This window comes from Phocoena sinus, chromosome 9, assembly GCF_008692025.1.
Source record: "Phocoena sinus isolate mPhoSin1 chromosome 9, mPhoSin1.pri, whole genome shotgun sequence".
NCBI classification, from domain to species: Eukaryota; Metazoa; Chordata; class Mammalia; order Artiodactyla; family Phocoenidae; genus Phocoena; species Phocoena sinus.
Window position 1 is genome coordinate 97,915,245 of NC_045771.1, and position 13,540 is coordinate 97,928,784.

General features: G+C 51.0%; 1 protein-coding gene across 7 annotated transcripts in view; it reads left to right on the forward strand.

The window, feature by feature from the left end:
- The window catches only part of RAMP3 (receptor activity modifying protein 3), a 55,880-nt gene that overhangs the window by 13,904 nt on the left and 28,436 nt on the right, over window positions 1–13,540 (forward strand). For 3 of the 7 annotated variants that reach the window (XM_032643310.1, XM_032643313.1, XM_032643312.1), the window contains exon 3: window positions 1,812–1,879. In XM_032643310.1, the coding sequence (XP_032499201.1) occupies window positions 1,812–1,879 (68 nt within the window). Of the gene's footprint in view, window positions 1–1,811; window positions 1,880–11,533; window positions 11,627–11,917; window positions 13,477–13,540 lie in introns of all 7 variants that reach the window. The other 4 variants (XR_004351457.1, XR_004351458.1, XR_004351459.1 and 1 more) reach the window with 3 other exon arrangements.

Sequence of the window (13,540 nt, forward strand, 5' to 3'; positions counted from 1 at the left end):
TTATTTACTTTTGGCTGCATTGAGTCTTCGTTGCTGTGCATAGGCTTTCTCTATTTGTGGCAAGCGGGGGCTACTCTTCATTGCAGTGCGCGGGCTTCTCATTGTGGTGGCTTCTCTTGTTGCGGAGCATGGGCTCCAGGCACACGGGCTTCAGTAGTTTTGGCATGTGGGCTCAGTAGTTGTGGCTCTCAGGCTGTAGAGCGCAGGCTCAGTAGTTGTGGCACGTGGGCTTAGTTGCTCAGCGGTATGTGCGATCTTCCCGGACGAGGGCTTGAACCTGTGTCCCCTGCATTGGCAGGCGGATTCTTAACCGCTGCGCCACCAGGGAAGTCCCCATGCTGGTCTTTCTGGCCAGCTGAGCTTTCGCACGTTAGTATGATCCTATCACTCACCGTCCCTCCCCCCAGCCACCCCTGCCATCTGAAATTCTTCCTATACAACTTGGGGGGTGAAGTCCAAACACAGCGTGTGGCATGAATGCCCTTCCCATGAAGTGGTCAAGCGGGAGGGTTTGAATCCATGCCTGGGTGTGTCCAGCCCTGTTTCTGCTAGTTCTGTGACCTTGAACTATTTACTGTTTCTCACCTGTGCATGGGGTGAGGATGTTGCCTAGGGAACCCAGGTGTTGCAAAAGCATTTGGCACCTGGGGCATAGCACGTTAGCGGACATTCCTGTCCTTGACATTCTCTGATCTCTGTGATTTAGGTTGAGACTTTTGGGGCGGTGAGGGCTGTTAGCAGATTACATCTCAGAATGTATTTTATGATCAACACAAGGGCATTGCTAATGTTGAAGTCTTGCCTAAGATTTGAAGGCTCAAGATTTAAGGCCCCTGGGTAAACCCATCGTGGAAGGAGTCTGTCCTTGGGAATCGGGCTCTGGTCTCATTTGCTGTGTGACCTCAGACAGGTCGTTTCCCTCCACGTGCCCCTCAGTTCTCCCACCTATGAAACGGAGGCAACGACAGCATCTTTCATAATGGGTAGGTGTGAGGGTTACATGAGGTGGTAAATTAGTGAAGGTGCCTCTTATCTAGAAAGCTTTCTACAGATTTCAACTGAGGTTATTTAGAAGATAATTTCAAAGTTTTTAAATTAGAAAAATAATTGATACACATTGCAGAAAACTTGCACAATTCAGAAAAGCATAAAGAAGAAAAAGAAAATCACACGTGATCTGTGTCCTGGAGCTACCTTGTTAATGTCTTCGTTCACCTTCATCTGGCTTTTTCCTATGTAAGCACATGTGTATCTGTCACATCCCACCATATATACACAGACTGTTCCCCCCAGGCAATCTCGTGTCACTGGGGCTGTGCTGCAGGTGTGGTACAGTCACATTTTACTCAGAGCACTCCCATGCCTTCAAGACTTATAGAAAGCATGGTGGTCAGTGGTGGGGAACCAAGTCACTTCCCTGGCAGGCCACCACCATTAACCCATTTCCTCAGCTTCTAAGAGAACCCTTCACACAGCCATGAGACTGGGACTGCACTTTTCATCTGGAGGGGGAGTGGAGGCCAGCTCTAATTGCTGGGTGCTGGGGAGGCCAGGCCAGGGGGGATGCAGGCCCGGTGGGCTTAGGGGGAAGGGGAGGGGCAAGAGGTGTTGGCAGCCCAGGACTTCAGGCAGGTTCTCGGCCCCGAGGGCTAGACAGAGAACCAGGAGTTTCCAGGACTGATGTTCCCTGTGCTCACCAGCCCCGGGGCAGGGACGTGGGGTCCTCAGGCCCTGGGGGTGTTCACTGGCCTCTCTGGCCTGGCCTCAGCCCATCTTCTTCCAAGACCTGCAGGCCTTTTCTCTCTGCACAGCTCCTGTGTGTCAGGATGGATGGGGAAACTGAGGCTCAGCTGTGATCTCCCGGAGCATCAGTTACATGGTGAGCTAAGCGCATAGTGTCCCCACTGGTTCTGTGGGGTCAGCTGGGTTTGGGGTTTCCTCCAAACTCTCATGCCCAAGACCAGGTAGGGGAGGCCATGCCATTCACACGCTTGCCCCTCTCTGTGGGGACCATCACGGCCCCTGGGTGGGAGTCCCGTCCTCATCGGATCTCTCACAGCTCATGAACTTTTCCACACCCTGATATTACCAAGTCAGTGCATGTAGCAGTTGCTTCTCCTGCCTCTTGCTCCTCTCCAGAAATTTCTTTCCTCCCCCAAGTTTCTCAAGGCTCTATCGGCACCTCTTGTTCAGGGCTCCTGGGTGTGGGGCTGTCGGGGAGCCCTGCCCCTTCCCTCATGATCCAACAGCACTGTGGTCCCCTTGGGCTCCCATGGGGTCTGCTGGGTTAGCGGGACATCCAGGGTGAAGGGTGTGCTGCAGGGGCTGCCGGGTGGTCCTGGTAGGAAGGCTTGGGTGGCTGTGCCCCACGGCATCACCCCTGTTCAGGGTCCCTACTCTTCATCCATTCATCCAGGCTGGTTGTCTGGCCAGGGACACCGGTGAATGCAGCCCTCTGGTCCCAGGTGTGCACTGGTGCAGGCATCTCACCGGCTGGGGACCTGGAGGCTGAGAGAGGCCGGAAGATGTGGACGGTCCAGGGGCCATGAGGGGTGGTGCTGCCAGGCACAAAGAAACGGAGTCTTCTAGGGCAGCGGTCCCCAACCTATTTGGCACCAGGGGCCAGTTTCATGGAAGACAATTTTTCCACGGACAGGGGGCGGGGGGCAGTGGCGGGAGTGGTTTGGGCGGTAATGCCAGCGATGGGGAGGGGCAGATGAAGATTCCATCGCCCACCGCTCACCGCCTGCTGTGCAGCCCGCTTCCTAACAGGCTGCCGACCGGTACTGGGCCACAGCCCCGGGGTTGGGGACCCCAGTTCTAGGGGAGTCTGATAACCACGTCACTCAAGTGGGAGGGAGCTGGGGAGGCCGCAGACCTGGACCACACAGGGCATGGAGCCAGGCCAGGTGTCAGGGTGGGTGGGCCAGCCAGTATGTTTCAGAAAGGCCCTCTGCTGGCTGACTGGGAGGTGGGACCGTGAGGGGCAGGGAGACCCTGGGAGAGCCCACTGCCTGTCCTGCTGATAAGGGTGAGGCCTGGGCAGAAGGAATGTGGGACCAGGGGCCTGGGTGTCCTGGAGCTGAGGAAGTGGGGGTCCAGCCCCATGATCAGGGGGAGAGCAGGGTGGTTCTCCCCCCTCGTGGTGTCTCCATAAACCCTTGAATCCAAGCCCAGTGGGCTTGTCCTGCCTCAGATGGAGCCTTGGGTAGAGAATTAGCACTAATGGGCTCACAATGGGAGGGCTTTTCAACAAGCCCAGCGAGCCAGAGGCACACCCCTTCCTTCATGATGGGGGCCTGACAGCTCAGAGAGCGGAGCAAGGCGTGCTGGGAGGACAGGGACCAAGGAGTGGATCTGTACAAGCCTGCAGGTCGCATCCCCAGGGCCAGGCCAGGGCCCACAGCACCATCCTGCCAGCTTAGAAAAGAGGCCAAAACTGTTTCCCACAATTCCTGCCACTAGGAGTCAGAGGTCAGAGGCTCCCACTTTACTCAACAGACATGACAACCTTGCAGCCCTGTCACCTCCATGACATTTAAAATTTTTATGTTTGTTCTCAACATTAAAGTAATTGGAGGGACTTCCCTGGTGGCGCAGTGGTTAAGAATCCGCCTGCCAATGCAGGTGCCACGGGTTTGAGCTGTGGTCTGGGAAGATCCCACATGCCGCGGAGCAACTAAGCCCGTGTGCTGCAACTACTGAGCCTGCACTCTAGAGCCTGCAAGCCACAACTACTGAGCCCACGTGCCACAACTACTGAAGCCCACGCGCCCTAGAGCCTGTGCTCCACAACGAGAGAAGCCACGGCAATGAGAAGCCTGTGCACTGCAATGAAGAGTAGACCCCGCTCACCGCAACTAGAGAAAGCCCGCACGCAGCAATGAAGACCCAACACAGCCAAAAAAAAAAAAAAAAAGAGTAATTGGAGATTTTTCATAAAATCTAGCTTTCTTGTGTGGAAATAAACAAAACCAACCAGATGGGGAAGGCAGAGGTGTGTGTTCAGAGCTGGCTGTAGCGAGGGAGTTGCTCCCATCACTTGGTTTGGCAGAGACTCAAGGGCAGGCAGGGCAGTGGGACAGCTTCCTGGAGGAGAAGGAGGGCTCAGGGCTGCCTTGGTGGGGGCTGTGGGCCTGGGGAAGCTGGAGGTGCCCTCACTAGAAGGGGGGGTCCCGTGTGATTGGTTGGGGGAGCGTGTTTGGCTTTCTCTGGTTGGTCCTGAGTTGGAGGTAGGGACTGAAATTAGGGAAGCTGTCAGTTATCGACCAAATTCTGGCCTTTTGGGGCTGATAGTTACAGGGGTTATTGTTTAGCTTCCTGGATTGTCCCTAGAGACAGCAGGCTGGCTTCCTGGGCTGGCTGCTGCAGGCTGCGGGTCAGAAGTCTGTTTTCTATGTGGTTCGGGCGTCAGTCTCACTGGGTCCTCTTGAAGAATCAGAAGCCAGCCTTGCGCTTCTGTAATGGTGGAGAGGCAACTCAGATCCACTTCCCCTTCCCAAGGGCGACTCAGGAAGCCAAGCAATAGTGGTCAGAATTCTCACTGAAAGCATCAAAACCCACAGGATTGGAAGACAGGGACCCCAAGGTAAGCCTGGACAGCTGCCTTTGCGTTCCTGCTCTAGGAAGTGAGCCGTGAACAGGAGCTTTGCTTTGGCCATGTCCCTTTGTCATAGCTGATCCACGACGTGGGCTTTGTGGAAGGCCTCCGGGGACAGGGGACTCCGTTACTATTGATCCATGAGCGCAAGCAGTGCAGCGGAGAATACAGGCACGTGGCCAGACTGGGGCTAGTTCGGGCCTGTCCAGTCTGGGAGAAGGGGACTGAGGCCAAGAGTGGGGAGTGTCTGGGCTTCCCTGGTGGCGCAGTGGTTGGGAGTCCGCCTGCTGATGCAGGGGACGCGGGTTCGTGCCCCGGTCCGGGAAGATCCCACATGCCGTGGTGCGGCTGGGCCCTTGAGCCATGGCCGCTGAGCCTGCGCGTCCGGAGCCTGTGCTCCACAACGGGAGAGGCCACAGCAGTGGCCTGCGTACCGCAAAAAAAAAAAAAAAAAAAAAAAAAGAGTGGGGAGTGTCTGGAGGGGCTGGAACGGTGGGAACATGGGGACTGAGGGGACAGCAGCAGAGACAGAGACCCCACGTCTCGATGGTCCAGGAAAAGGGCTTTGCACGTTTGTCCAAGTGTGATGGGAATAAATGAAGGGCCTGAGCAGGGGAGGGTCTGGTGCGTGTTTAGAAAGACCTCTTGGGCTGCTGTGTGGAGAACAGAGTGAGGGGTGGGCAGGGTGAGGGGGGAGACCAGGTGGCTTCTACAGCAGCAGGGGTGAGGTGGGGTGCTGTGTGGTGAGGGGCATCCATGCACTTTGAAGGCAGACCCACTGGGACCCGGATATACAGCAAGCCAGAGGCCAGAAGTGTCCGGAACATCAGGGGAGCTGTCAGCTTATGGGAAATGCATGGGGTTTGCAGGGAAGGAGTGCAGGGAGGGGTTCCTGGCTGAGCCCCAAGACACCACATTTGGGAACTGGTTGGGGAGAAGGATGCAGAACTCCAGGTGGAAGAGGGGTGGGCGGAATGGAAGCACCAAGAGCAGCACCTTCCAGGGGAGGGGACTCCCCCTAGGTGTCCCGGCTGAGCCTCCTTGTGAAGACAAGGAAAAAAGTCCTGAACGGAAAACAAACCTCACTGGGTAGCAGCAAATGATCAGGAGCTGAGTTAGGTGAAAGGACCCCAAGAAGGCTCAGCAGAGCCGTAAGTGGCCTTTGCCCTGCCAGCCGAACTTGATATTGGACACAGCCAGCAGGAGACAAAACCCAGGATGTGCCCAAGACGGGGCTCTAAGGACTCAGAGATCTAGAAATCAAACTCCCCCACCCACAGAACATGGCAAGGAAAACCATCTCAAACTGTGGCCCAGAACAGAGTAGAGAATATACCTCTTGAGGATTCACACCAAACACGTGTGGCACAGAGCAGCCTGCAGGGGAGCTCGGCGCTATGCAGACACAGGGATGGCTGATGCTCTTTACGAAGTAAAACCCGGAGAAGAGAAACACTGTGGAGACCGTCGTGTGGGGTCCCAGGGTTCCTTTCTGGAAGGGTGTTTGTGGGGCGGGGCTCTCCCCACTCCTGATAGCCGCTGCTGGTCTCTGGCACACAAGGGTGGTGATGGTAGGGCCCGCCAGCAGGCCTTTTCGATCTGGAGATTTCTGTCTTGGCGGTAGGCTCCAAAGATGGACGTCCGTGCCTGGGTCCCTCTGCAGCACGGGGAGGGAGATGGGAGAGCGGGGGCAGGGGTCCCAGGTGGCCCCCGGCCAGCCAACCTAGTGCTTAATCTTGTCCAAGTGGGTTTCTGACTCTGGTGGTTAAACAAGGCTATGAATGGATCAGGTGTGGAACAACACCTGGGCTCAAGCTCTTCTTGTGGTGACCATGGCTGTTGTCTTTTTTAAAAAATTTATTTTATTTATTTACTTTTGGCTGTGTTGGGTCTTCGTTGCTGAGTGTGGGCTTTCTCTAGTTGCGGCGAGCAGGGGCTACTCTTCGTTGCGGTGCGTGGGCTTCTCATTGCTGTGGCTTCTCTTGTAGAGCACGGGCTCTAGGCACATGGGCTTCAGTAGTTGTGGTGCACAGGCTTAGTTGCTCCACGGCATGTGGGATCTTCCCGGACCAGGGCTCAAACCCGTGGCCCCTGCATCGGCAGGCGGACTCTCAACCACTGCGCCACCAGGGAAGCCCTGGAAGCTTTTTGATTACTGCTTCAGTCTCTGTATTAGTGATTGGTATATTCAGATTTTTAAAATTTCTTCCTGATTCAGTCTTGGAAGTTTGTATGATTTTAAAAATTTGTCCATTTCTTCTAGGTTGTTCAACTTGTTGGTGTGTAGCTGTTCATAATATTCTCTTATAGTCCTTGTATTCCTGTGGTATCTGGCTTTTTTCCCTCCTCTTTGTTTCTGATTTTATTTATCAAGGCCTTCTCTCTTTTTTCCTTAGTGAGTCTAGCTAATAGTTTGTCAATTTTGTTTGTCTTTGCAAAGAACCAGCTCTTAGTTTCTTTGATCTTTTCTGTTGTCTTTTTAGTCTCTATTTGATTTATTTTTGCTCCGGTCTTTATTATTTCAGTCTTTATATTAACTTTGGGCTTCATTTGTTCTTTTTCTAGTTCCTTTAGGTATAAAGTTAGATTGTTTACTTGAGATTTTTCCTGTTTCTTGAGTTGACCTGTGTTGCTATAAACTTCTCTCTTAGTACCACTTTTGCAGCATCACATGTTGCTATGTAGTATATTTATTTTTATTTGTCTTCTGGTAATTTGTGATTTCTCCTTTGATTTCTTTGTTGACCCAGTAGTTGTTCAGTAGCATGTTGTTCAGTCTCCACATATTTGTGATTTTTCCCACTTTCTTCTTGTAGTTGACATCTAGTTTCATTCCGTTGTGATCAGAAAATATGTTTAATATGATTTCAATCTTAAATTTATTGAGACTTCTTTTGTGTCTCAACATATGGTTTATCCTTGAGAAAGTTCCAAGTGCACTTGAGAAGAATGTGTATTGTACTGCGTTTGGATAGAATGTCCTTTATAAATCTGTCAAATCCATCTGGTCTAATGTTTCACTTAAGAGTGTTGTTTCCTTGTTGAGTTTCTGTCTGGATGATCTTTCCACTGATGTTGGGGTGTTAAACTCCTCTACTATTATTGTGTTACAGTCAATTTCTCCATGTAGAACTGTTAATAATTACTTTAAACATTTTGGTTTTCCTATGTTAGATGCATATATATCGATCATTGTTCTGTCTTCTTGATGAATTGTCTCCTTTATCAATACATAATGTCCATCTTTGTCTCCTGTTACCTTTTCTGGCTTGAAGTCATTTTGTCTGACATAAGTATGGCTATACCAGCTTTGTTTTGGCTGCCATTTGCTTGAAGTATCGTTTTCCATCCCTTAACTTTGAGCCTATGTTTGTCTCCAGAGCTGAGGTGAGTCTCTTGGAGGCAGCATATAGTTGGGTCTTATTTTTTAATCCAGCCACTCTGTGTCTTTTGATTGGTGAAGTCAATCCAGTTTCACTTAGGGTGATCATTGATAAATGAGGATTTAGTACTGTCATTTTATCTTTGGTTTTCTGGTTTCTCTATACCTCCATTGTTTATTTTTCCTTGTGTTTCTGTCTGCCATTTTGGTTTGGTGGTCTTCTTTGGTATTTTTCTCAGTTTCCTTTTCTTGTTTTTTTGTGTTTCATGTCTCTGCTCTGTGTTTATGTTTTCTTCGTTACCCTGAGGTTTGTATAAAATGTCTCATAGATAAAATAGTCCTTTTTCTTTTTAAAAAATCTTGTGTGCCTGCCAATGCAGGGAACAAGGGTTTGAGCCCTGGGCCGGGAAGATCCCACATGCTGCGGAGCAACTAAGCCCGTGTACCGTAACTACTGAGCCTGCTCTCTGGAGCCTGTGACCACAACTACTGAAGCCCGTGTGCCACAACTACTGAGTCCTTGTGCCTAGAGCCCGTGCTCCACAAGAGAAGCCACCACAATGAGAAGCCCATGCACTGCAACAAAGAGCAGCCCCCGCTCACTGCAACTAGAGAAAGCCTGTGTGCAGCAATGAAGAACGAATGCAGCCAAAATAAATAAATTTATAAAAAAAAACTTGTGTAAATTATTATGGAAATACAGCATCAAAGCTAGCCTCCTAATCTCATCTCCCCCCAACCTTTTAAAATTGAAGTATAGTTGATTTACGTTTTGCTAGTTTCAGGTGTACAGCAAAGCGATTCAGTTACATATATTCCTTTTCAGATTCTTTTCCGTTATAGGTTATTACAAGATATTGATTATAGTTCCCTGTGCTGTACAGCAGGTCCTTGCTGTTTATCTATGTTATACGTAGTAGTGTGTATCTGTTAATCCCAAACTCCTAACTTATCCTCCCCTCCCCCCTTTCTCCTTTGGTAACCAAAAGTTTGTTTTCTATGTCTGTGAGTCTAAAACAGTCCTTTTTCTGCTGATAGTATCTTATTTTCATTTACCTATATGAGTTTCATCCTTTTCTTCTTCCCCTTTTATGTTTTCGTTGTCTCAAATTATCCCTGTTTTTGTTGTAAGTTTGTTACTTATACCTGAAAATGAGATAGCTATAGCTGTTTTTCTGCTTTCCTTTTTTTTTTGTGGTACGTGGGCCTCTCACTGTTGTGGCCTCTCCCGTTGCGGAGCACAGGCTCCGGACGCGCAGGCTCAGCGGCCATGGCTCACGGGCCCAGCTGCTCTGCGGCACGTGGGATCCTCCCAGATCGGGGCACGAACCTGTGTCCCCTGCATCGGCAGGCGGACTCTCAACCACTCCACCACCAGGGAAGCCCCTTGCTCAAAGTTTTGTGTATTTTTGCTGTTTTGTTTTTAGTAGAAGAGTTCCTTTCAGCATTTCTTGTAAAGCAGGTCTAGTGGTGAATTCCCTCACCTTTGTCTGGGAAAGTCTTTATTTCTCCTTCATTTTTGAATGACAAATTTGCTGTATAGGGTATTCCTTTTTTTAAAAAAATTAAATTATTTTATTTTTGTGTTGGGTCTTCACTGCTGCACGCAGGCTTTCTCTAGTTGCGGTGAGCGGGGGCTACACTTTGTTGCAGTGCATGGGCTTCTCATTGCGGTGGCCTCTCTTGCTGCGGAGCACAGGCTTCAGGCGTGCGGGCTTCAGTAGTTGTGGCTCGCGGGCTCCAGAGTGCAGGCTCAGCAGCTGTGGCACGTGGGCTCAGTCGCCCTGCAGCATGTGGGATCTTCCCGGACCAGGGATCAAACCCCTGTGCCCTGCATTGGCAGGCGGATTCCCAACCACTGCGCCACCAGGGAAGTCCCTGTATAGAGTATTCTTGAGTGACAATTTTTATCTTTCAGTATTTTGAGAATGTCACTCCACTCCCTCTGGCCTGTAGGGTTTCTGCTGAGAAATCTGCTGATAGCCTAATTTGGGTTCCTTTGTAGATTACCATTTTTTCCCTGGCTGCCTTTAAATTCTTTCTTTTTCCTTGACTTTTGGCAATTTTAATATAATGTGTCTCAAAGAAAGTCTTCTTGCGTTGAGGTAATTAGGTGTTCTTGTAACTTCATGGGCTTGTGTATCCAGTTCCTTCCCCAAATTTGGGAAGTGTTCAGCTATTATTTCTTTAAATAAGCTCCCTTCTCCCTCTCTTCTCCTTCTGGGATACCCATTATGCTAATATTGCCCTTCCTAAAAGATAGCTCTTGTAGGATTTCCTCATTTAAAGGAATATCCTATTTCTCTTTCCTCTTTTACTTGTATTATTGTTAGATTTCTATCTTCTATCTTGGAGCTCACTAATTCTCTCTTCCATATGGTCTGCTCCATTTCCAGTGCTAATACTCTCTTCATCTCATTTATTGAGGTCTTCAGCTCCAGAATTTCTCTTTGGTTCCTTTTGAGAGTTTCGGTCTTTTTGGTAAAGTGTACCTTCTGTTCATCATTTTTATTCCTGAGCTCGTTAAACTGCCTTTCTGACTTTTCTTGTATCTCTGAGTTTCTTTTTTTTTTTTTTTTTTTTTTGAGGTACACGAGCCTCTCACTGCTGTGGCCTCTCCCGTTGCGGAGCACAGGCTCCGGACACGCAGGCTCAGCGGCCGTGGCTCAGGGGCCCAGCCGCTCCGCGGCACGTGGGATCCTCCCAGACCGGGGCACGAACCCGTGTCCCCTGCCTCGGCAGGCGGACTCCCAACCACTGCGCCACCAGGGAAGCCCTCTCTGAGTTTCTTGATGACAGCTATCTGAATTCACTATCAGATCACAATGTTTCATGACTTTAAGTTTGGTGTCTGGAGAATTGTCATTTTCTTTTTGTGTAGTGTTACTGTGGTTCTTCGTGTTGTTTGATGAACTGTTCCTTTGCTGGTACATTTGAGGCTGGACAGGTTGGGAGTTGAGTCCTTTCTTTTATTTTCCAGTAGGTGGCGCTATGACACAAGTTTTTGGTTTCTCTTAGCTGAGCTGCCTCTGGTTCTATTTCAGTGCACTTTCCAGCTTCGTCGTCTCTGTAAAAAGTGTGGCTCTGTGCCTTCATTGTCATTTCTTGTGCCTCTGGGGTCATTGCTGCCTTGTTTCTGCCAGGGCTGCTGTCATCCCTGGGATGGTGGGCTCTTTCCTTATGTCTGGGATCCCCGGAGACACAGGCTCCCTGTGGAGGAGGGAAGACGAGGGGAAGGGAGCCAGGGTCCACGGGGCACCTCTCCTGTGTCTGGTGTTGTAAGGTTCCCGGGCCCCACCACTGCGGATGGGGGCGTGTCGTGGGCGCCTCAGCGGCTGGGAGGATGGTCCCCCAGCGCTCACTGCCACTGCTGCCCAGTTACCTGTGGCCACGGGTGCCGGTGCAGCTGGGACGCCTGAGTCATATGTGCCCCTTCTTCTGCTGCTCCTGGGTTCTCTGAAGCTGTGGGCTCAGCTGCCGTGGTCAGAGTGCTGGGACTGCAGGCAGGCACCCATTCCACTGTTCCCACGGTTCTGTCTTCTCTATTTCAGTTCACCCACCTTTAGATGTACTGATGTGTGGACATTCCCCGTCCTGCTGTGTTTGGCAGAGGAGCCTTTGCTGAGCTGTGGACGTTTTACCAGGTATAGATCCAAGGGGAAGGACAAAGGTAGTTTTCCACTCCACCATGTTTCTGATGTCACTCTTTAACTTTAAAAGACAGTTTTACAATTATCGAGTGGTAGCGTGATCATAACAAATTAATTAAAAACAATTTGGCGTCTTCCACGTTCTATTATTTTACATGAATCTCATCTAAAAAATTAAAAAGCAGTTTGCACAGCCAAAGTGTAACAGGAAGAGCCAAATTTGACATGTTGGATCTGTTCCTTTTACTTTAACCTTTGCTTTCCGCCGCTTTTGTTCACTAAAAGGATACTGTCTCTACACAATGGCCTGCCTCTGGGAACCCCGCCCCTCTGCCTGAATGTTAAACCAAAGTGCCTTTGTTCAGGCAAACATCCGGCCCTGTCCACCTGTGGATGGCTGCAAGAAAGAAGAAATTAACACCTCCCCTCCCCGAGGCTGGTCATTCCAGGTGATATCTGCAAAACTTATGGCTTTTTTACTTTACTTCCTCATCTCCTCCCGCTCTCTGTGCTATAAAAGAAACTGGCATCCAAACCCCGATAAGATGGTTATTTTGAGACTTTAATCTGCCATCTTCTCGATCTGCCTGCTTTCTGAATAAAGTCGTATTCCGTGTCGTATTCCGTGCCTCAACACCTGTCTCTGATTTTTTGGCCTGTCGTGCGGTGAGCTGAGCGAGCTTGGACTCGGTAACGAAAGGAGAAACCGTGGATCGCACAGAGGTGGGGGAAGCATGCAGCTAGACCAGAGGAAGAACCGGCATTTGGGCTCCATCTCTCCGCAGACCAGTGTTCTCCACTGCTCATGCTGCCGGGCAGTTTCATTAAGTTCGGCAAAGACAGTTCTATTCCAGCACTTGATGGCAAAACCCGTTTCCCAGGCTGCGGAGCGGGTGGCTTGGGGCTACCAGATGTCGCGGCAGAGAGCTGTAACCACAGAGACCCCTGAGCCCAGGAGTGAGAGGGGGTGTCAGAGAAGGAGCCAGGGATAGCTGCTCAGAGGAGACGACTCCAGAGCTGGATCTTGGTGTGTGAAGCTGGGGGCAGAGCCAGGTGGAGACAAGGCACAGTCATCCAGGGGAGCAGACATGGAGGAGGGCCCCCGAGGCTAAGTGCTAAGGAAATGGTGGTTTCCAAGAATAAGAAAAGTCAGCGTCCTAAGTGGACAGCGAGGGCACAGAGACGCCTGGAGAGAGGAGCAGAGGTCCCTTGTGGCTGGGGAGACTGCACACAGCTCTCCCCTCCAGGCTCAGTGCAGGGAGAGCAGACCCGGCCGCCTCTGAATCCACTCCTGCCAGGATTCTGCCGACCTCTGTGGGCATCCCTAGCCCTCATCGTCCTGCTCCCCGTGATGTGTGGTCCTCTCGTGCCCACTGTGACACCAGGCGCTCCTGGCCTGGCAGCCCCTCCTTTGTGCCTGGCGGGAGGCTTAACCTCCTGCAACCAGCCTCTAAATGGCGAGGTCCTGAAGGCACGTGGCCGAGCCCTCTGCTTTGCTGGGGCTTCTGCACGGCCCATCCCCAGGCAGCCCTGTTTCTCCTCTGAGCTCCGGCCAGCCCCTCTCCTGCTAAGCCTGCACCTCCACCACCAAGCCTGGCCAGAACCCTGGGGGCTTCTGGCCAAGTCCTGCCAATGTTATCCCTAAATACGTCACTTCCACTCCTCACTCTCTCCTACCTCCCTCTCCCTGTGACCTTGTGCCTCAGGGTCCGTCCTCCTAACCGCTTCTCAAAATGCAGATGTAATGGCTCTCTTGCTCACCAGCTTTGGCAGGCTGAGTGATCTGCCAGCCAGAGAGGGTGGGACATGCATGACCACCACCCATCCATCTGTTCATTCAGCAGGTATACATTGGGTGCATACTTTTGACTTGGCACTGTTCAAGGAGCATGCTTCCCACAGGAGACA